The sequence below is a fragment of the Somniosus microcephalus genome, chromosome 23 (genome assembly GCF_052327205.1).
Source record: "Somniosus microcephalus isolate GS21.2 chromosome 23, FLI_Smic_1.0, whole genome shotgun sequence".
In the NCBI taxonomy this organism is placed as follows: Eukaryota; Metazoa; Chordata; class Chondrichthyes; order Squaliformes; family Somniosidae; genus Somniosus; species Somniosus microcephalus.
Genome location: NC_141009.1, coordinates 65,843,493 through 65,866,583, shown reverse-complemented (window position 1 = coordinate 65,866,583; position 23,091 = coordinate 65,843,493). Strand labels below are relative to the sequence as shown.

The 23,091-nt window shown below is 54.8% G+C and overlaps 1 protein-coding gene across 1 annotated transcript; it reads left to right on the top strand.

The window, feature by feature from the left end:
• The first annotated feature begins 4,543 nt into the window (after positions 1-4,543).
• On the top strand, positions 4,544-9,601 carry LOC147101930 (zona pellucida sperm-binding protein 4-like). Its single transcript, XM_085965156.1, has 5 exons — positions 4,544-4,556; positions 5,671-5,849; positions 9,022-9,119; positions 9,195-9,328; positions 9,411-9,601. The coding sequence occupies exons 1-5, from the start codon at positions 4,544-4,546 to the stop codon at positions 9,599-9,601; spliced, it is 615 nt and encodes a 204-aa protein (XP_085821282.1).
• The last annotated feature ends 13,490 nt before the right edge of the window (positions 9,602-23,091 follow it).

Below are 23,091 nucleotides of genomic sequence, written 5' to 3'. Positions count from 1 at the left end.
CTCTGGGTGACGAAATTCCTCCTCATCTCTGTCCTAAATGGCTTACCCCTTATCCTTAGACTGAGACCCCTGGTTCTGGACTCCCCGGCCATCGGGAACATCCTTCCTGCATCTAGTCTGTCTAGTCGTGTCATCATTTTATAAGTTTCAATGAGATCCCCTCTCATTCTTCTAAACTCCAGCGAGTATAAGCCCAATCGACCCAATCTCTCCTCATATGTCATTCCTGCCATCCCAGGTATCAGTCTGGTGAATATTCACTGCACTCCCTCCATGGCAAGAACATCCTCCCTCAGATAAGGCGACCAAAACTGCACACAATACTCAAGGTGTGGTCTCACCAAGGCCCTGTACAACTGCAGCAAGACATCCTTGTTCCTGTACTCGAACCCTCTCACTATGAAGGCCAACATACCATTTGCCTTCTTAACCGTCTGCTGCACCTGCATGCTTACCTTCAGCAACTGGTGCACAAGGACACCCAGGTCTCATTGCACTTCCCCTTCTCCCAATCTATTGCCATTCAGATAATAATCTGCCTTCCTGTTTTTGCCACCAAAGTGGATAACCTCGCATTTATCCACATTATACTGCATCTGCCATGCTTTTGCCCAATCACCTCTTCCTCCTCCTCTATGTCTGACTCAGACACAGTGTCAGCTTGAGGGGCCGCCTTCTCACCTGGTGAGTCACCATCTGAAAGCAGGGAGGCACAAGAGTTGCTTTATTGTGAGGACAGGGCGGCAGCGAGGGAGGCATGAGTGCTGCTGTGCACTGCATTGGTTCGATAGTGGCAAAGGATGCTGGTGTGAGGCGCAAGTGGAAAGGGAGAGGTCAAAAAGGTGATGACCTTACCATTGGTGCCCAGAACAGGGTCAGCATCTCCAGTGGCGACGGGGCCACTCAGCCGGCCTGCCATGATCTGCTCCACTCTCTGCTCGAGGTCGCTCAGCTGTTTCAGGTCAGGACGGCCTCCCCCAGTCTGTCGCTGCTGTCTTCTGTTATGCGCCAGCTTGGACTGCAAGAGAAAGGACCGCCTCTAAGTACAGTGTCAAGCCCTGATATTGCCCGCACTGCCTCCCATGGTCGAATAGCCCTGACAGTGTCTAAAGTCCTGAATGTGCAAGTGCTTTTCATGACAGTCCCATAGCTGCTGGATGAGGGCTGGCCATTAGAGCTTTCAGACTCGTTTGGCTATAAAGTGAGGTGCACATGCAGGGATGAGGAGGATACTGGAAAGGGTACTCACCCTGACAACCCGAGTGAGGACGTTGAAATTTTTCCAGCACTGGGTTGGTGTCCTGCCAACCACGCTGTTGGACATGACCTTGTTTGCCACATTCCTCCATGCTTTCCGATATTCGGCGGGCAGCGGCCTCCTGCCACCCTCAGGGAAGAGGATATGGCGCCTGCGGTCCACTGCACCAACCAGCACCCTCAGGTCACCCTTGCCGAAGAGCTGCACTCTCTCCCTGGCCTTCTCCATTCTCCTGGGCATGGAGCTGTTCCAGAAGCAGTGTTCAGGCCTTGCCTTAGGGCTGCAGCGTGCAGGGTGTGGCAGCCAAGCAAGTCCACCCTCCCCCTTTAAGTGCTGACCGGCGCCTGACTGTCTGCCCTCAATGAGCAACTCGCCGCACCTGCGCTGCGCCCGCCCTCGGTGTTTGCGCCCTGGATCGCCGGCTTAGCGCCTAATGATAGTCATGCATCGCCTGCTTTAGCGCAGCAGTAACCTCTTGGGGCGATGCAACTGAATATCGGCGAAGGTGGTGCTAAGTTGCGCCGGGCGCAAAAGTTAGCGAACGCCATGCTGTAGCGCCCCAAATGTGGCTATACTGAATTTCTAGGTCTTGGTGTCTAAATTCTATTGGTGCTGCCTCCTTAAGAGGGACACTTGTGGAGCTGACTCTTCTCATTACTGGCAATTGTCAATTTAAAGTCAACTACAATTTCCACACTTTTGTACTCTATACTTCTATTTATGAAGCCCAGAATCCCGTAAGCCTTTTTAACTGCTTTCTCAACCTGTCCTTCCACCTTCAATGATTTGTGCACACATACCCCCAGGTCGCTCTGTTCCTGCACCCACTTCAGGATTGGACCATTTAGTTTATGTGTCCTCTCCTCATTCTTTCTACCAAAACCTATCACTTCACAATTTTCCGTGCTAAATTTCATCTGTCACGTGTCCGCCCATTTCACCTGCCTGTCTATGTCTTCCTGACTTCTGTCACTCTCCTCCTCACTGTTCACTATACTTCCAAGTTTTGTCTCATCTACAAATTTTGAAATTGTGCCCTGTACACCCATGTCCAAGTCATTAATATGTATCAAGAAAAGCAGTGGTCCTAGAACCGACCCCTTAGGAACACCACTGTATACCTTGCTCCAGTCCAAAAAACAACCGTTCACCACTACTCTCTGTTTCCTGTCACTCAGCCAATTCCGTATCCATGTCCACTGTCCCTTTTATTCCATGGGCTTCAACTTTGCTGGCAAGCATATTATGTGGCACTTTGTCGAACACCTTTTTGAAATCCATGTTCACTACGTCAACTGCATTATCCTCATCAATCCTCCCTGTTACCTCATCAAAAAACTCAAACAAGTTAGTTAAACACGATTTGCCTTTAACAAATCCGTGCTGGCTTTCCTTAATTAAACCACACTTTCCAAGCGACTGTTAATTTTGTCCCTGATTACTGTTTCTAAAAGCTTCCCCACTACCGAGGTCAAACTGAATGGCCTGTAGTTGCTGGGTTTATCTTTACACACTTTTTTGAACAAGGGAATAATATTTGCAGTTCTCCAGTCCTCTGGCACCACCCCTGTATCTAAGGAGGATTGGAAGATTATGGCCAGTGTCACCGCGATTTCTTCCCTAAATTCCCGCAGCATCGTAGGATGCATCCCATCCGCTCCTGGTGATTTATGTACTTTAAATACAGCCAGCCTTCCTAATACCTCTTTTTATCAATTTTTATTCTATCAAGTATCTCCACTACCGCCTCCTTTACTATGTCTATGGCAGCATCCTCTTCCTTGGTGAAGACTGATGCAAAATACTCATTTAGTACCTCAGCCATACCCTCTGCCTCCATGAATAGGTCTCCTTTTTGGTCCCTAATCGGCCCCATCCCTCCTCTTACTACCCTTTTACTATTTATATGCCTAAAGAAGACTTTTGGATTACCTTTTATGTTGGCTGCAATTCTATTCTCATACCCTCTCTTTGCCCGTCTTATTTGATTTTTCACTTCTCCTCTGACCTTTCTATATGTAGCCTGATTCTCAGATGCATTTGCAACTTGACATCTGTCATAATTGCTCTTTTTCTGCTTCATCATATTCTCTATCTCTTTCATCATCCAGCGAGCCCTGACTTTAGTTGCCCTGCCTTTCCCCCTCGTTGGAAAGTACCTCAACTGCACCTGAACTATTTCCTCTTTAAAGGCAGCCTATTGTTCATTACAGTTTTGCCTGCCAATCTTTGATTCCAGTTTACCCGGGCCATCACACTGAAATTGCATTTCCCCCTGTTAAACATTTTTACTCTAGATTGCTCCCTGTCCTTTTTCATAGCTAACCAAAACATTATGATACTATGATTACTGTTCCCTAAATGTTCACCTATTGAAACTTGCTCCACCTGACCAACCTCATTCCCCAGTCTGGAGTACAGTTATGTTGAAAGACTGAAGAAGCTGGTGTTGTTCTCCTTGGAGCAGAGAAAATTGAGAGGAGATTTGATAGAGGTGTTCAAATCCATGAGGGGTGTGGACAGAGTAGATAGAGAGAAACTGTTCCCATTGGCAGAAGGGTGGAGAACCGGAGGACAGAGATTTAAGGTGATTGGCAAAAGAACCAAAGGCCACGAAAGAAAGACTTTTTTACGCAGCGAGTGGTTAGGATTTGGAATGTTCTCCCTGAAAGGGCGGTGGAGGCAGATTCAATCACAGCTTTGAAAAGGGAGTTGGATAAGTATCTGAAGGGAAGAAATGTGCAGGGCTACGGGGAAAGGGCGGGGGAGTGGGACTGGCTGAAGTGCTCTTGCAGAGAGCCGGCACGGGCTCGACGGGCCGAATGGCCTCCTTCCCTGCTGTAACCATTCTATGATTCGATGATTCTATGACCATGTGCTGTAACTTTAAAAAAGGTTAAAAGGAAATTGAACAAATTAAATTAAAGTACTGTTCCTTATGGTGATGCAGCACTCCAGTCCCTGCGGTGCCCACCGGTCTCGGAAGGCCTCGAGCGTGCCGGCAGACACCGCGTGCTCCATCTCCAGGGCCACCCAGGGGTGAACATGGCCGCGGAAGAGAGGTGGGCCGAATGACCCCCTGGACCGCCCGCTGCCTGGACCAGTTAATGGGCACTTTGGACAGGCCCAGGAGCAGTCCCACAAGGAGGTCCCCGACCTGCCCGCTCCCCTCCGCACCGGGTGGCCGTAGATCAGGAGAGTGGGACTGAAGTGCAGCCAAAAATCGAGGATCAGCCCCTTCAAATAATGGAAGAGAGGCTGCAACCTCTCACACTCGGTATAAACATGGACAATCTGGGTCTGTGGGAACGAGACAAGTTCAGCGTTTCTTTATTGATGAACTGAAACAGAATATAAGGAAAGAAACATGTACAGACTCTTAAAGAACAGACATTGTGTTCAACCGATGTAAATTTAATCATACTTTACAACTTCAAATAAATACACATCTATATTTTGTTAAAACACAGTTCCCTCCACTCAAGGAGCAGAAAACACAAGGCCCCAATATCTCCGTGTGCCCCGTGGGAATGCGGGTTCACATGGGGAGCCCGTGGGCCAATCAGACCATTCATTTACTGCGGGTTAAACAGGGGATAAAAAGGGGGAGTCGGCTCTACAGGCTCACTTACCTGGGAGCCTCGCTTGTTAGAATGGAGGGGCTGCGGGTTCTGGGCTTGTTCTTTCTTACAATCTGTTCATCTCAGCCGCCCTCTCTCCTTCTCCCCGCCGATCAATGTTGGCTGTCTCCCAAATTCCGCCAAGACTGCGGGTTTGGGGGAATTGAAGGCAGTGAGTGTGTGCGGAGAGGCTGCTGCTTTGATGCCGGGAGCCGGGATGTGCCGCCGTGTTTCTATTCACTCCACAATCTGCCAGGTGGGTGTATTCTCGGCTCGCCTATATTCTGGGCCAGGGCTTCCCAGAACCAGCCGCAATCCAACTGCACTGGGGATTCCCTGGACAGTAGCCTCTCTCCTCCTGTCCTGAAACATCAGCTGGAGTCTCCAACCTCTCCAGTCCGGGAGCTGGCGGGTTTAAGAACTGTGTTCAGTTCTACAGTTTTGAAAGTCTGATCATTGAGATCCTGACCCACGATCTCTCCTTCCTTCTCTATGCGACTTGGGACTTCTGATGGTTGAATTGCGCCCCAGGATAGGAGGGCAGAGTGAAGATCAGTCCCTGGCTGGCACTGACCAGACAGGCTGTGGATTTGATGCAGGTCTTGTGTAACCAGTCCAGTAGGGATGGAGTTGGTGAACCGTCTCCATTAGATGGAGAATTGGGGAGTGGATGGGGAGAGAAGGAAACTAGAAGCTGGTGCTGAGCTGGGCGGAGTTTCTCCCCCTCCCGGTAATGGTTCCCTTGCCATTCCCCGTGCAGCAACTAACCGCCTTTCATTGACTCTCTTGCAGTGTGCACCAAGGATGGGCGGGTCCTGATCGCCATCTCCAAGGATTTGACGCTGCCTCCTGTAGACCTGACAACGGTCCATCTGAAGGATGGACACGGAGCGGAGTGCAGTCCGACCGTGGCCTCTGCAGACACTGTGCTCTTTCAGTTCGCAGTCAGTGAGTGTGGCACTACTCAGCGGGTAGGTATTGTGGGCTGGGAGCCCCATCAATGGCTGTCAGTCGGGTGGGAAAGAGGGGGTCTAAAGGGCAATGGGGGCCCTTAAAGACACTACGGGCTGTATATTGAGTTCCGGCGCAGTTCCGGCGTTGAACTCCGGCGCTGGGAAACTTTAGCGCCCGCCGGAATTAGCAGCCCAGCTCGCCGATATTCAGTTTTTTCTGGCCACTTTTCTGGCGAGCGCTGAAATAGGCGTTGGCGCCTCTGTTCAGGCGCTATTCCAGCGATGCTGCGTTTTAGCGCTGTTTTCCGGCGCAGCGCAGGCGCGATCATGTGAGAGTGTCAGCAGACAGGCACACGCTGTAGAGCTCTTAAAGGGGGAAGGGTGAACTTTGCCTGCAGCCACACCTTGCATGCTGCAGCCGTGGAAGTAGGCCTTTGCACTGAATCTTAGAGAAACCTACTGCTGCAGCTGATGGAGGGGGCCCGCGAAAGAAGCCAGCGGTTCTCTGAGGAAGCGCTGGATGTGCTCCTTCGCGCAGTGTGGAAGAGACGCCGCATCTTCTGCCCGGCTAATGGAAGGAAGGCTCCCAGGAGCCAGTTCAGGGATGCCTGGACAAAGATCGCGCGGAGGGTGTCGTCCAACACCGATGTGCCCAGGAGTGCGGACCAGTGCCGCAAGAAGTTTAACGACCTCTGCCGACTGGTGAAGGTGAGTACCATTTGCACTGTCCCCCTCATTCTTGCATCTGCACCTCCCATTAGGCCCAAAGGGAACTCAAAGGTCTAATGGCCAGGGCTCCCCCCGCTCCAAACGCACTTGCATGTTAATCAGCAGCTCTTTCTGGACTTCTCACACTCTCCAAGCTATTCCACCATGGGAGGGCTCGCACACACACTAACAGGGACCTCACTCTCCAAGCTTCTCCACCATGGGAGGGCTCGCACACACACTAACAGGGGACCTCACTGTACTTAGCCGGCCTCCTTTCTCTTGCAGGGAAAGCTGGCGATGAACGCCAGGAGCCTGCGTGCCACTGGCGGAGGCCGTCGGGACTACCGGGAGCTGACAGCACTGGACGAGAGGGTGGTGCGCCTCATGCGTCACCCTGTCATTGAGCCTGTGGCGATAGGAGATGCAGACCCTATCTTACAACCCACTGGTAAGGACTTGACTGGGTGCACGTCTCTCCTTGCCCTTGCGCAACCACATGTTCATCCTTCCCCACTGTCCGCAAAAAGCGCATAAATCATCCGTTCACCCTCCCTCCTTGTAGGCCTGTGGTCACTGTAACGCGACACTTGTGCCTTGCTGCTTTCAGCTGCTGCTGAGGAGGATGTGCTCCCTGAAGGCCACGCAGCCAGGGCCTCGGAGGAGGAGGACGTCGCGGGGCAAGAAGATGGCGACACCTCGCCGGCACCAGCAACACCAGCAGCAGAAGCCACTGAGGGGGAGACTTGTGCCGTTCCGGAGAGCCAGCAGGAGGAGGGGGAGGGGAGCCCCCAGGCTGGACCTAGTGGAATGGACGCATGGGGCAGGGCTCGGCCGGCACGGCAGCCTTCTCCGCAGACGGGGGAGGCTCATTCGAGCCACGATTGTGACGTCGGCCAGGAGGTTCGCGTCCTGACCGAGATGTGTGCGGCATCGGAGTGCCAGCATGAGCAATTCATGCAGGTGTTCTCGCACATGCCTGACTCCGTGGACAACCTTGCACGAAGCGTGGCGGCATTTGGGGAATCCCAGGCGAGGCTGATGGAGCAATTCTCCGCCGAACACGCCAGGGGGCAGGAGCTCCTTCTTGCCTCGCAGGAGAGGCTGCTCCATCAATTTGAAGCCGCAGAGCAGGCCAGTCGCCAGCTGAGAGGTGTGGGCCAGACTGTGGCACGGCACTTGCGTGCACATGGCCGAGCAGTGGGGAATCTCGCATCTGCCACCCTTGCCCTGGCGCGGATGCAGCGACAGGCCAGCCGCCAGCATGCTGCCGCACACCGGGCTGCCGAACACCAGATTGGCCCGATAGCTGCACGTCCGGGACGCCCTCGTGCAGGCCGACCCGCCAGGGCTTCCGGCGACACGACCTCCCGGCCTGCTGACCCTTCCCCAAGCCTCCCCACAGACTCAGGGGTCAGCTTGAGGCGCAGCAGCAGGACGGGCCGGGGACAAAGACGCATGGCCCCAGACTCAGCCTCTCGCCAAGGGGCTGTGAGAAGCGGTTTATCCGGCTCTGGGGGGCATGGTGCTCCTTAGTGATATGGGGGTGCTTGTGTTGGGGGGCTTCCTTGTTTCTGTTACCCGAATGTTGTGGCAACTTGTTTCTGTTGTCTGGGATGCTCCTCCCCAGGTTGAGTGTGTGACACAAGGTCGTGTGTGTTTTTTGCACTTCTTTTGTGATCTGATGCTCGTGTGGGAAGGGCCGGGGGTTTTCACAATAAATATGTTGATTTAATCACCATGTGTAGGTGTCATGATTGAAAAGTGTGCTGTGTTAACCGGGGTTTGCCACGCCGAATGTCCCCTCGGCGTCTAGCCATGCCTGGCCCTATCTCAATTCGTCCGCGCGCCCTTTCCAAAGCATCTCGGTAGTGAGGGTTGACCCCCCATGCAGGCCCCATAACAACTTTTCCAGCACACCATTCACAGGGATCCAAATGTCAAAACAGTGGCTAGCAGCCACAAATACCTTTCCTATGGTGTCCGAAATCCGTTTTGTCTGTGGCTTGCTATCTGTCCAGAAATGCAGAGCAGTCTCGTCATTGCTGCGAAGTGGCTGGCTTTGATGGTTGAGTGGATGTGCCCTTTAATTAGCGCTCCCCGCATCCCACACGGCCTGTGTTGAGTTGCATTTAACACTTCCTAACAGCGCCACGCCAGAATGGGACGGGCGCGGCTGAATTTCCGGTTTGGGGCGCTCAAACAGCGTTGCGCACGCAGATGACGTCATAAGTTGCGCGCGCAGCTGAACGGGCGCTAACAGTTAGCGCCGGCGCTAAAACACAGGTGAATTTCGGCGTAGGCGCATAACCGGCGCTGAACGGGTGCTAAGCTGCTAGCGCCGTAATTTTGGCGCTAAAGACTGGCGCTAACACTTGAATATCCAGCCCTACATGTGATCAGGCAATGGCAGACTTGCTCAATTTCTATGCAATCAGTCTACTCCTGTTCCTCTGTAATGATGGTCTTCTGTCTCTTGTAGCTGGACGGGGTGAACGTCGTCTATGAAACGGATGTGTTGGGTCAGTTTGAGATCTTGGATGGAGCTTTGGGATCGGTGACCCGGGACAGCCCCTTCAGGTGAGACTGGGAGCACATGGAGCGGGTAGAGAAGGTGAGGAGCTGAATTCTCCAGCCGTGTCCGTTCTCTTGCAGGCTCCATGTCCAGTGCAGTTACAAGGGGAGCCAGGAGTCTGAACTGCAGGTGAAGCCCCGAGTTTACAGCCTTTCTCCGCCACTGCCTGCCACTGAGGCCGGGATCCTGGTTCTGGAGCTGAGAATAGGGAGAGGTAGCGAGTGCTGCTGATGGTTAGTGTCCAACTTCAGGCTCTCTCTCCAAATAGTGGCCGTCCTTCATCTTTCTCTTTCCAGATGGTGGCTACCGGAGCTGGTACGTGGCCAGTGACTACCCGATCCTGAGTGTGCTCCGGGACCCCGTGTTTGTGGAGGTTCGAGTCCTGAACCGGAACGATCCGTCCCTTGTGCTGGTGCTCAATGACTGCTGGGCGACCCCCACCCCCGAGCCGCATTCGGGGCTCCGATGGGACCTCCTGGTAAGGTAAGGCAGCGAGTGAGGGACCTTGGGGCAGGCTGGTGATTGGGGAGGGGGGGCGACATGGACTGGGTGAAGGAACGGCCGATAATCAAACCAATCTGAGCTCCAGGTTGACGATTGGTGACTTGAATGGACTGGTTTCTTTATCTAGTCTAATCTTGGGACTTTGCTTTGATGTGCCACTGTAACTCTGTAGTTGGGAGTTCCAGGTGTCCTCTCCATAAAACCCGCTCTTTCTCTGTTCCAGGTGCCCCTTTCCTGGTGACAATGACAAAACCCGCCTCCTCCCGGTAGACGCCGCTTCCCATTCGCCATTCCCAACTCGCCATAATCGGTTTGTAGTCAGCACTTTCGCTTTCTGGGACCGAGTTTCGGGCCGGGCTCTGAGCGGGGAGGTGAGTTTCCTTCAGTCTTTCTCTCTGGCTCTCTTGGTTGAACTTGTTCCCTGGGTCTTGCTCACAGTGAGGAGGCCCCTGTTGACCCTTAGACTGTAGAAGCATGAATCTCCTGACTGGGAGCTGTGGCACTGACCAGACCGCACTGTCTCTTTCCAGGTTCACTTCCACTGCAGTGCTGAGGTTTGCTTCCCTTCCACCCGAGAGAACTGCACAGCTCCCTGCAGCCCCAGTAAGTAGCTGGGATCTGACTAGAAACTGTACCTTGATGGGGAGGGGTGGGTGTGGGGCATCTGGACACTGGGCTCACTCAGCAAGGGCCCAACACTGGGCACAGGAGCAGTGTCCTCAATCTGCCCGCTCAATTCTATCCCAGTTACAGTCTACAGCAGAATAGTAATCTGGCTCAGCAGCTCTGAGCACATCTTCCACTGGTTCTGAATGGAATCCACCTCTGGCCTTGAACTTTGATCCAGCATCCTGCTGTCACCGGGAGTTCCATGGTGGAACCGAACTGATATCTGCCCAGGTCTCCCCCGCCACCAATGTGTGTATGTCCAGAGTAACCACTGGTGAAACTAGTGCTTAAAACGGGTCTCTACCAGCCCCCCCCCCACCCCCAGCAGACCAGACTGACCTTTGCACCTCAACGACTGCAAACCTTGCTGGGTTGAAGCGGGTCCTTCTGAGAATAGGGAGTGAATCTTAGTCTGACAGTGCGGGCACCGTATTTAACTGCAGTCCAATCTCTCTCTGGTACTCACTGGCCGAGGGTTTTTGCATTGGGCCATCGGATTGACCATCTGATTTTGGGGCTTCAGACAGCGGAACATTGAATCGCCCACCTTGAACTCTTGTCTCTGTCTCCCCCAGAGAGGTGAAGAAGTGCCGATGACCGGGCTGGGTCCTTGGTGACTGCTGATGGAGCCATCACTTTCCTGGAAGATGAGAGATTGGCTGCTGGGATCCACCAGGAAGAGAAAGGTAAAGGAGGCCCCTGCTACTGTCTAGTGATGGAGTAACTGGTGCCTATCTAACCCTCCCTTCTCCCCACAGATGCTGCTGCTGATTCCCCCTCCCGTGTTCTTCCTGGAGTAGCGGTTGGGGTAGCTCTGCTCTCCGTGGCCCTGTTGGTCGGGATTGTTGCCATGTGGAAAATGGACCATCGCCGCAGGGTGGGCTCCGAGTGCAGCTCCATGGAACTGTAGATGTGTCTGTTGGACAATAAACTCCTGTTATACATGAAACCTGATCTCGTTATGTTCCAAATTCTGGGTAGATTTCACTGTCCTTTCCTGTGTTAATTGGGTGTCTGTTTTGAGAATCTATTGGGCCGCTTCTCACAGCTGCCTCAACAATTGTGCCTCCCAAAACTGTGCCTGCTGCCCTTGTCCTTCTATGTGGAAGAGGTCGCGGGTTTGGGAGGTGCTGTCAAGGAAGCCTTGGCGAGTTGCTGCAGTGCATCTTGTGGATGGTACACACTGCAGCCACAGTACACCAGTTTCAGCACAATAACCTCTACACTGTCCCATCAGTCACTTCCAGGTCGAGTATGGCACAGGGCTTTGTACCTTGGACTTGCTGTCCAGTGGATGGGAATCTGCTTTTAAAGCTCCCTCTTCAGCATCATCTACCCTATTTTCAATTTCCCACACCAGCGTTCCTAGTAGTCTCCCTAAGGGAGGATTGTAGTGCCACCAGGTTTTTGCTGCACCCATTGGGACAGGCTCAAAATCCCTAATCTTTCTCATGGGACCAGTGTAAGTAGTGGAGAGAAGCTACACCATGGGCAAGGGGGAAGCTCTTGTGAGAAGCGCAGAGAGAATGCTGTTAAAGCACAATGTTTGTATGAAATTTAAAAGTTCAAGCTGAGAATTTGACCTTCAGTGTTTGTCCAGGTGAAGGGGCTTCAGCCTCACTGCCGTATAATTCAGGAACCAATTCCCTCAGAGCTCTGGTGCTGAGTGTCCTGGGCCCCATAAGAGAAAGCTAGGTGTGCTAACTCATTGACCGCCACCCTGCCCACTGCTCCCTAACCCCCCCCCCAGGCTACTGACCATCCAAGTTCCTGCTGGAGCCCCCAGACTGGGGCTACCGGAGGCTGCAGGGTGAAGGACTGATGCTGGTCGCACTGACTGGCAAACAATAAGGGTCCTTGCAGGAAAGGGGCAGACTTACATTTCTGTAGCACCTTTCACAATGTCCCAAGTGATTTACAGCCAAGAGAAGTACTTTTATTTTACAAGTGTTGTCACTGTTGAAGTGTAGGTAACACAGCTGCCAATTTGTGCACAGCAAGCTGCCACACACAGCAATGAGAGAATCTGCTTTCACAATGTAGGTCGAGGGGGTAAATGTGGGGCCAGCGCACCTGGGTGAACTCCCCTGCTTTTGGTTGAAACAGTGCCCTGGGATCTTGTATGCCCACCTGAGAGGGCACCATTAGAGAGATGGCCCCTCCCACAGTGCAGCACCCCCTCAGTACTGCCCTGAAGTGTTAGTCTGGATTATAGGCTTCAGTCTCTGGAGTGGGGCTTGAACCCACAACACTCTGACTCAGGGGTGAGAGAGCTACTCACTGAGCCAAGGCTGACAATAGGGGTACTTGGGACTCGATGGGATTATACCAGGGGAAAGTGTTCCTTTGTGGATATTTGAACCTTTATAGACTTAATGATAAACTGATTAGGACACGATTGGTCTGGTACAGCACATTCAAGAAGTTTATTTTGGATTAGTTTAGAGTTACAGTCAGTGTTACACTAAATTATTGCAATGTATCAGTAAATGCAGCTGCTGTTAATGGTCTTTCCAACACAAGCCAATCAGCTGCCTGTGAGAAATCGCACCCCGAGATCTGAAATGAACAAATAAAGAGCGTTAGAATTGGCTTCCTCAATTCCAGCAGAAAGAACAGACGTGCCGTGATGCAGGATTTCACCATCATAGCCCAACATCGCAACCACTGGCTCACTTTTGAAGTATTTACACTGGTGCAGTTAAACCTGGCAGTCATTGGTGCACAGCAAGATCCTAATGTTAACAACGGGATGTAAAACCAGTTGGTCTGTATTTGTTTTGCGGTAGTGGAGAGCAGAATGTTCCCTATCCTTCCAATAGTGTCCTTTACCTGAACCATAAATGGAACCTTCGGCTACGGTCTCATCAAAGAGATAGCACCTCCGACAATGCAGCAGTCCCTCAGTACTGACCCTCCGACAATGCAGCACTCCCTCAGTATTGCCCCTTCCGGAAGTGCAGCGCTCCCTCAGTGCTGACTCGCCGACAGTGTGGCGCTCCCTCTGTACTGACCCTCCAACAGTGCAGCACTCGCTCAGTACTGACTCGCCGACAGTGCGGCACTCCCTCTGTATTCCCCCTTCCGACAATGCAGCATTCCCTCAGTGCTGCCCCTTCCCACAGTGCGGCGCTCCCTCTGTACTGACCCTCCGACAGTGCAGCACTCCCTCAGTACTGACTCGCCGACAGTGCGGCACTCCCTCTGTATTCCCCCTTCCGACAATGCAGCATTCCCTCAGTGCTGCCCCTTCCCACAGTGCGGCGCTCCCTCTGTACTGACTCGCCGACAGTGCGGCACTCCCTCTGTACTGACCATCTGACAGTGCGGTGCTCCCTCAGTACTGTACTGATGTGTTAGCTTGTATTATGGGCTCTCGACTCTGGAGTGGGACTTGAATCCACGACCTTCTGACTGAGGTGCTGAAGACTGAGGCAATCTGATACTTTACCTCTTTGACCAAGCTTTCAGTCCCCCTCCTAATATGATCTACTTTGGCTAAGTGAACATTGGTTTGATTCTGCAATGAGCCATGGGATGATTATCTTCATTAAAGGCACTATATCAAGGCAAGTTGTTGAATTGGACACAAAGGATAAATGTAATACGATGAACAATAAAAATGGGACGTACCAGAAATGATTCACTTTAACAATGTCCGCTCACTGGGACCTTCGACCCATAGACCTCAACCTCACAAAGGGTCAGAATTTTTCTATTTCGTGGGATGACGATAAACACATATTGACCCTCCATTCCATTGCAGGAAAAAGAGAATGTTTTTATATGTAAACTTGAGCCGATCGTTCCACATCTGAAAGAGATGACGTTAAGCACTATCAGCAGTCAAATGCACCTGGCGTTCCAGATTTTTAAGAAAATCAATTCTCTGGCTGTGGGCGTCACTGGCAAGGCCGGTGTTTATTGGCCATCCCTTGTCCTGAGAAGGTGGCGGTGGGCCTTCTTCTTGAACCATTGCTGTGCAGTTTGATCCAAACTGAGGGCTCGCTGGGCTACTTCAGAGGGCAGTTAAGAGTCAACCAGCCAAAAAGAAAATACTGCAGATGCTGGAAATCTGAAATAAAAACAGACAATGCTGGAGATACTCAGCAGGCCAGGCAGCATCTGTGAAGAGAGAAACCGAGTTAACGTTTCAGGTCGATGACCTTTCGTCAGAACTGGATAAAAGCAGGAAATGGAACAGATTTTTAAGCAAGGGGAGGGGCTGGGAAATGGGGGAGCGGATGAAAGAACAAAAGGGAAGGTCTGTGATTGGATAGAAGGCCGGAGAGGTTAAGAGACATTGAGAGATATTCAAGGCAAGAGGAGATGGTAATGGGGCAGGTTAAGAAACAAAGGATGGCTCGAGATGAAGTATAAATGGCGTTGGTAGAATGAAAGACAGCTGCCATGTGGGAGAGAAGAACAGGAGGCACAAACAAAAAGTGTGGATAATAAATATATATATGATAGGGGCCGGGGTTATGATCTGAAATTGTTGAACTCGATATTGAGTCCGGAAGGTTGTAAAGTGCCTAATCGGAAGATGAGGTGCTGTTCCTCGAGCTTACGCTGAGCTTCCGTGGAACAATGCAAGAGGCCGAGGACGGTGAGGTCTGAGTGGGAGTGGGGCAGTGAATTAAAGTGACAGGCGACCGGAAGCTCGGGGTCACCCTTACGGACTGAACGGAGGTGTTCCCCAATGCGGTCACCCAATCTGCGTTTGGTCTCCCCAATGCAGAGGAGACCACATTGTGAGCAGCGAATACAGTTCACGAAATGGCAAGAAGTACAAGTAAATCGCTGCTTCACCTGGAAGGGGTGTTTGGGGCCCTGGACAGTGGGAAGGGCGAAGGTATAAGGGCATGTGTTGCATCTCCTGCACTTGCACGGGAAGGTGCCGGGCGAAGGGGTGTTGGGGGGTGATAGAGGAGTGGACTAGGGTGTCACAGAGGGAGCGGTCCCTGCAGAATTCTGAAAGGGGAGGTGAGCAGAAGATGCATTTGGCGGTGGGATCATGCTGGAGGTGGCGGAAATGGTGGAGGATGATCCGTTGAATGTGGAGGCTGGTGGGGTGAAAGGTGAGGACAAGGGGAACTCTATCGTGGTTCTGGGAGGGAGGGGCAGGGTTGAAGGCAGAAGTGCGGGAGACAGAACGGTCACGGTGAAGGGCCGTGTCAACCACTGTAGAGGGGAATCCTCAGTAGAGGTAAAAGGAAGACATGTCAGAAGCACTGGTATGGAAGGTGGCATCGTCAGAGCAGATGCGGCAGAGACGGAGTAACTGGGAGAATGGAATAGAGTCCTTAAAGGAAGCGGGGTGGGAGGAAGTGTAGTCCAGGTAGCTGTGGGAGTCAGTGGGCTTATAGTGAATGTTTGTCAATAACATATCCCCAGAGATGGAGACGGAGAAGTCGAGGAAGGGAAGGGAAGAGTCGAAGATGGACCATGTGAAGGTGAGGGAAGGGTGGAAATTGGAAGCAAAGTGAATGAAATTATCTAGTTCAGGGCGAGAGCAGGAAACAGCAACGATACAGTCATCAATGTACCGGAAAAAGAGGTGAGGGAGGGGACCCGAGTCGGACTGGAACAAAGAGTGTTCCACATATCCCACGAAAAGGCGGGCATAGCTAGGACCCATGCTGGTACCCATGGCAACACCTTTGATTCGGAGGCAGTGAGTGGGGAGCGGGGCTGGGGAGGCAGTGAGTGGGGAGCGGGGCTGGGGAGGCAGTGAGTGGAGAGCAGGGCTGGGGAGGCAGTGAGTGGAGAGCGGGGCTGGGGAGGCAGTGAGTGGAGAGCGGGGCTGGGGAGGCAGTGAGTGGAGAGCGGGGCTGGGGAGGCAGTGAGTGGAGAGCGGGGCAGGGGAGGCAGTGAGTGGGGAGCGGGGCTGGGGAGGCAGTGAGTGGAGAGCGGGGCTGGGGAGGCAGTGAGTGGAGAGCGGGGCTGGGGAGGCAGTGAGTGGAGAGCGAGGCTGTGGAGGCAGTGAGTGGAGAGCGGGGCTGGGGAGGCAGTGAGTGGAGAGCGGGGCTGGGGCGGCAGTGAGTGGAGAGCAGGGCTGGGGAGGCAGTGAGTGGAGAGCGGGGCTGGGGAGGCAGTGAGTGGAGAGCGGGGCTGGGGAGGCAGTGAGTGGAGAGCGGGGCTGGGGAGGCAGTGAGTGGAGAGCGGGGCTGGGGAGGCAGTGAGTGGAGAGCGGGGCTGGGGAGGCAGTGAGTGGAGAGCGGGGCTGGGGAGGCAGTGAGTGGAGAGCGGGGCTGGGGAGGCGGTGAGTGGAGAGCGGGGCTGGGGAGGCAGTGAGTGGAGAGCGGGGCTGGGGAGGCAGTGAGTGGAGAGCGGGGCTGGGGAGGCGGTGAGTGGAGAGCGGGGCTGGGGAGGCGGTGAGTGGAGAGCGGGGCTGGGGAGGCAGTGAGTGGAGAGCGGGGCTGGGGAGGCGGTGAGTGGAGAGCGGGGCTGGGGAGGCGGTGAGTGGGGAGCGGGGCTGGGGAGGCGGTGAGTGGAGAGCGGGGCTGGGGAGGCGGTGAGTGGAGAGCGGGGCTGGGGAGGCAGTGAGTGGAGAGCGGGGCTGGGGAGGCGGTGAGTGGATAGCGGGGCTGGGGAGGCGGTGAGTGGAGAGCAGGGCTGGGGAGGCAGTGAGTGGAGAGCAGGGCTGGGGAGGCAGTGAGTGGAGAGCGGGGTTGGGGAGGCAGTGAGTGGAGAGCGGGGCTGGGGAGGCAGTGAGTGGAGAGCAGGGCTGGGGAGGCAGTGAGTGGAGAGCGGGGCTGGGGAGGCAGTGAGTGGGGAGCGGGGCTGGGGAGGCAGTGAGTGGAGAGCGGGGCTGGGGAGGCAGTGAGTGGAGAGCGGGGCTGGGAAGGCAGTGAGTGGAGAGCGGGGCTGGGGAGGCAGTGAGTGGAGAGCGGGGCTGGGGAGGCAGTGAGTGGAGAGCGGGGCTGGGGAGGCAGTGAGTGGACAGCAGGGCTGGGGAGGCAGTGAGTGGAGAGCGGGGCTGGGGAGGCAGTGAGTGGAGAGCAGGGCTGGGGAGGCAGTGAGTGGAGAGCGGGGCTGGGGATGCAGTGAGTGGAGAGCGGGGCTGGGGAGGCAGTGAGTGGAGTGCGGGGCTGGGGAGGCAGTGAGTGGAGAGCGGGGCTGTGGAGGCGGTGAATGGAGAGCGGGGCTGGGGAGGCGGTGAGTGGAGAGCGGGGCTGGGGAGGCGGTGAGTGGAGAGCGGGGCTGGGGAGGCAGTGAGTGGAGAGCGGGGCAGGGGAGGCGGTGAGTGGAGAGCGGGCTGGGGAGGCAGTGAGTGGGGAGCGGGGCTGGGGAGGCGGTGAGTGGAGAGCAGGGCTGGGGAGGCAGTGAGTGGAGAGCGGGGCTGGGGAGGCGGTGAGTGGAGAGCGGGGCTGGGGAGGCAGTGAGTGGAGAGCGGGGCTGTGGAGGCGGTGAGTGGAGAGCGGGGCTGGGGAGGCAGTGAGTGGAGAGCGGGGCTGTGGAGGCGGTGAGTGGAGAGCGGGGCTGGGGAGGCGGTGAGTGGAGAGCGGGGCTGGGGAGGCAGTGAGTGGAGAGCGGGGCTGGGGAGGCGGTGAGTGGAGAGCGGGCTGGGGAGGCAGTGAGTGGGGAGCGGGGCTGGGGAGGCGGTGAGTGGAGAGCAGGGCTGGGGAGGCAGTGAGTGGAGAGCGGGACTGGGGAGGCAGTGAGTGGGGAGCGGGGCTGGGGAGGCAGTGAGTGGAGAGCGGGGCTGGGGAGGCAGTGAGTGGAGAGCGGGGCTGGGGAGGCAGTGAGTGGAGAGCGGGGTTGGGGAGGCAGTAAGTGGAGAGCAGGGCTGGGGAGGCAGTGAGTGGAGAGCAGGGCTGGGGAGGCAGTGAGTGGAGAGCGGGGCTGGGGAGGCAGTGAGTGGAGAGCGGGGCTGGGGAGGCAGTGAGTGGAGAGCGGGGCTGGGGAGGCAGTGAGTGGAGAGCGGGGCTGGGGAGGCAGTGAGTGGAGAGCGGGGCTGGGGAGGCAGTGAGTGGAGAGCGTGGTTGGGGAGGCAGTGAGTGGAGAGCAGGGCTGGGGAGGCAGTGATTGGGAGAGTTAACCATGTTGGTGTTGGACTGGAATCACACGAAGTCCCAGACCGGGTAAGGACGGCAGGTTCCCTTCCCTAAAGGACATTAGTGAACCAGTTGCGTTTTTATGACAATCCGACAGTTTCATGGTCACTTTTACTGATCCCAGCTTTTTATTTCAAATTTAATTCAAATTCTCAGTGTCTCGGTGGTATTTGAGCTCACGTCCTCTGGATTATTAGTCCTGGCCTGTGGCTGCAAAGGATTCCTGGTAACAAACCCTCTGGTCCTAATAAAGGGAGCTCGGGGCAAAGTCAATAAACATAGTGGGGACCACATTTTAGGAATGATGTCCAGGTCTTGGAGAAGGTGTGGAGGAGATTTACTAGAATGGTACCAGGAATGAGGAACGTCAGTTATGTGGAGAATCTGGGATTGTTCTCACTAGTGCAGAGAAGGTTAAAGGGAAATTTAATAGAGGTGTTCCAAACTGTGGTAAACCACTGTAGTTCACTGTGTTCACTTGTTGTTGTTGTTGTTGTCGTTCACTCTTGTTTCACTGTTATGCCTGACTATGCCTCAGCTGACTCCGCCCCCGGCTACCGAGTATAAGGACGGCCACATGGCAGCTCCTGGCATTCGGTCGTCCACTAGAGGCATAGTCCTGATCTGTCTGAAGTGCTATTCAGTAGTTAATAAAAGCCTGTCGTTCTGAACTCTGCTCAGCCTCTTATTAGAATTGATAGCGCATCAATTTTATTAACTACTGAAAAAAAAAAAAATAACGATGCTGCAGATACTTAAGATCAAGTGCCTGGAACTCGACCCGCAAGAACCGGACTCGACTGCTAAGTTCTCGCACTGGCTGAACTGTTTCGAGTCCTTTCTGGCTGCATCCGGCGCGACCGTCGCCACCGACGCCGACAAGCTCAGGGTGCTGAATTCTAAAATAAACCACCGAGCTTTTGCCCTTATCCGGGACGCTACGAGCTACCGGGGGCTCTCGACATGTTGAAGGAGCAATATGCACGCCCGGTCAACTATGTTTACGCAAGACATCTCCTGGGGTCCCGCAAACAACAGCCCGGGGAACCCACAGAAGCATACATACGGGCGCTGAAGGAACTCGGCCAAGCCTGCGAATGCAAGCAAGTGTCAGCCACGGAACATACGGAGGAGCTCATCCGTGATGCCCTCGTTGCGGGCCTCAGGTCCACTCACACGCGGCAACGACTGCTGGAAAGTAGCGAGCTCGACCTGAAGAAGGCGATTTCACTCACCCTTTCGTTGGACGTAGCCCACCGGAACATGGAGGCCTACTCCCCGGACCGCGCGGCCGCTTCATGGACGCCGCAGCCGCCGCCATCTTGGGACGCGGCGCCGCCACGGGCCCCGGCCTCAACTGCTGCAGCGATGTCCCACCCGAGCCAGAAATGTTACTTCTGTGGCCAAACCAAACACCCCAGGGCGCGCTGCCCGGCGAAAAACGCGGTCTGCTCTGCCTGCGGTAAGAAGGGACACTACGCTGGCGTCTGCAGAAGTCAGAAGACCCCTACCTCCAGCAGCGTCGCGTGCGATTCGTGGGAGCGGCCATCTTGCCTTCCTCCAGCCTCGTGGGGATCGGGATCGTCATGGGCGCCGCCATTTTGCCCTTCCTCTCCGACGCCGCCATTTTGCCAACGGGCCCCCGACTCACCCACCTACAGCGACGCTCCCGACTCCACAGCGGCCTCCATTATGCTGGATCAATCCAGACCCCATCAGCTAGCCAGGTCCAAGATGGACATCCAGGTAAATGGCCGCGCCACAACTTGCCTTTTTGATTCCGGGAGCACGGAGAGCTTCATACACCCTGATACGGTACGGCATTATTCCCTCTCGGTCCGGCCAACGCGCCATCGGATCTCCATGGCCTCAACATCTCAATCAGCAGACGTCGGCGGCTACTGCGTAGTGACCCTCTCGGTGAAGGGCTGCGTTTATAAAAATGTAAAGCTATTCGTCCTGCCACAGCTCTGCACTGCCATTCTGCTGGGGTTGGACTTTCATTGTCACTTTAAGAGTATCACCTTGACATACGGTGGACCTCTTCCCCCGCTCACTGTCTGCAACCAGCAGTTTTTAAATTGCCCGCCGCGCCCCACCTGTAGTCTCTCCACCCTCAAAATCACCCCCCCCCCCCCTGTTCGCCAACCTCACCCGCGACTGCAAGCCTATCGCCACAAAGAGCAGGTGATACAGCACCGGGGACAGATCCTTCATAAGATCTGAGGTGACGCGGCTCCTGAAAGAGGGGATTATTGAGGATAGTACCAGCCCCTGGCGAGCTCAGGTGGTAGTCGCTAAGACTGGCAACAAGCAGCGCCTGGTCATCGACTACAGCCAGACTATCAACAAGTACACCCAGTTGGACGCATACCCTCTCCCCCGCATAGCCGACATGGTTAATAAGATAGCACAATACCGCGTTTTCTCGACCATTGACCTCAAGGCAGCATACCACCAAATCCCTATCCGCCCTCAGGACCGCCAGTACACAGCCTTCGAGGCAAATGGCCGTCTTTTTCACTTCCTCAGGGTTCCTTTCGGCGTCACCAACGGTGTCTCCGTCTTCCAGAGGGAGATGGACCGGATGGTCGACGAGAATGCGTTACAGGCCACGTTTCCCTACCTGGACAACGTGACCATCTGCGGCCATGACCTGCAGGACCATGACGCCAATCTTGATAAGTTCCTTCGCACGGCCCAACTCCTAAACCTCACGTACAACAAGGAAAAGTGCATATTCCGCACAGCCCGCCTCGCTATCCTTGGTTGCGTGGTGGAACACGGAGTCATCGGCCCTGACCCTGACCGGATGTGCCCATTGATGGAACTTCCCCTGCCCCACTGTCTCAAGGCCCTCAAAAGGTGCCTGGGCTTCTTTTCCTATTACGCCCAGTGGGTCCCTCATTATGCGGACAAAGCCCGTCCACTTATCAAGTCCACTTCCTTCCCCCTGACGGCGGAGGCCCGCTCAGCCTTTCACCGTATAAAGGATGACATTGCCAAGGCCACCATGCACTCGGTAGACGAGTCCATCCCCTTCCAGGTGGAGAGCGATGCATCCGACTTTGCCCTGGCCGCTACCCTTAACCAGGCGGGAAGACCCATGGCCTTTTTTTCACGAACCCTCCAGGGCTCCGAACTCAGACACTCCTCTGTGGAAAAAGAGGCCCAGGCCATTGTGGAGGCGCTGCGCCACTGGCGGCACTACCTGGCTGGAAAACGATTTACCCTGCTTACTGACCAACGTTCAGTCGCTTTCATGTTCAACAACAAGCAGAGGGGCAAAATCAAAAATGACAAGATTTTGAGGTGGAGAATCGAACTTTCCACCTACAATTACGACATCTTGTACCGGCCCGGGAAACTCAACGAACCCTCAGATGCTCTATCGCGAGGCACATGCGCCACCGCGCAGATCGATAGACTACGGGGCCTCCACAACGACCTCTGCCACCCGGGGGTCACCAGGTTCTTCCATTTCATTAAAGGCTGCAACCTGCCTTACTCCATCGAGGAGGACAGGACCATGAGCAGGAGCTGCCCAGTCTGTGCAGAGTGCAAGCCGCGCTTCTATACGCCTGACAGAGCAAACCTGATCAAGGCCACCCGCCCTTTTGAGCGCCTGAGTGTCGACTTTAAAGGGCCCCTCCCCTCCTCTGACCGTAATGTGTACTTCCTCAACATAGTTGATGAGTACTCCCGTTTCTCTTTCGCCATCCCCTGCCCGGACACGACCACCGCTACGGTCATTAAGTGCCTGCACAACCTCTTTGCTCTGTTCGGTTTTCCCAGCTATATTCATAGCGACCGGGGCTCGTCCTTCATGAGCGACGAACTCCGTCAGTACCTGCTCATGAGAGGTATTGCCTCAAGCCGGACCACCAGCTACAACCCCCGGGGGAACGGACAGGTTGAAAGAGAGAACGCGACGGTCTGGAAGGTCCTTAAAATCTAGGGGCCTTCCGACCTCCCGTTGGCAGGATGTCCTACCTGATGCGCTCCACTCCATCCGGTCACTGCTGTGTACGGCCACCAACACCACCCCCCATGAGCGAATGTTCGTTTTTCCCCGGAGGTCCACATCCGGTACCTCACTACCACACTGGCTGATGTCCCCAGGGCCCGTCCTGCTGAGGAAGCATGTAAGGTCCCACAAAACGGCTCCCCTGGTAGAGAAGGTTCACCTCCTCCATGCCAGTCCCCAGTACGCCTACGTGGCATACTCGGACGGGCGGGAGGATACAGTCTCCATTAGAGATCTGGCACCCTCGGGGTCCACTGACCCGTCACCATTGCCCTCCACCACGACCCCCTTCGACACGGCCCAAAACTCAGTTGACCAAATTCTCACCCCTGTCCATTCCACCCCAGTAGATGGCATGCCGCGACCCCAGGACCAGCCGGAGACCGCTCGCCCACCCGACACCAAAGGGGACGATACACCGGTGCCCGACCCCGCTCAAGACGCGTCGTTGGAAGCTGTACCATCGCAACCGTCGCCACGAAGATCTCGACGGCAAACGAGGCCTCCCGACAGACTCGCCTACTCGAACTTTTGATACACTTCACCCCGCCGGACTTAATTTTAAACGAGGGGTGAATGTGGTAAACCACTGTAGTTCACTGTGTTCACTTGTTGTTGTTGTTGTTGTTGCTGTTGTTCACTCTTGTTTCACTGTTATGCCTGACTATGCCTCAGCTGATTCCGCCCCCGGCTACCGAGTATAAGGACGGCCACATG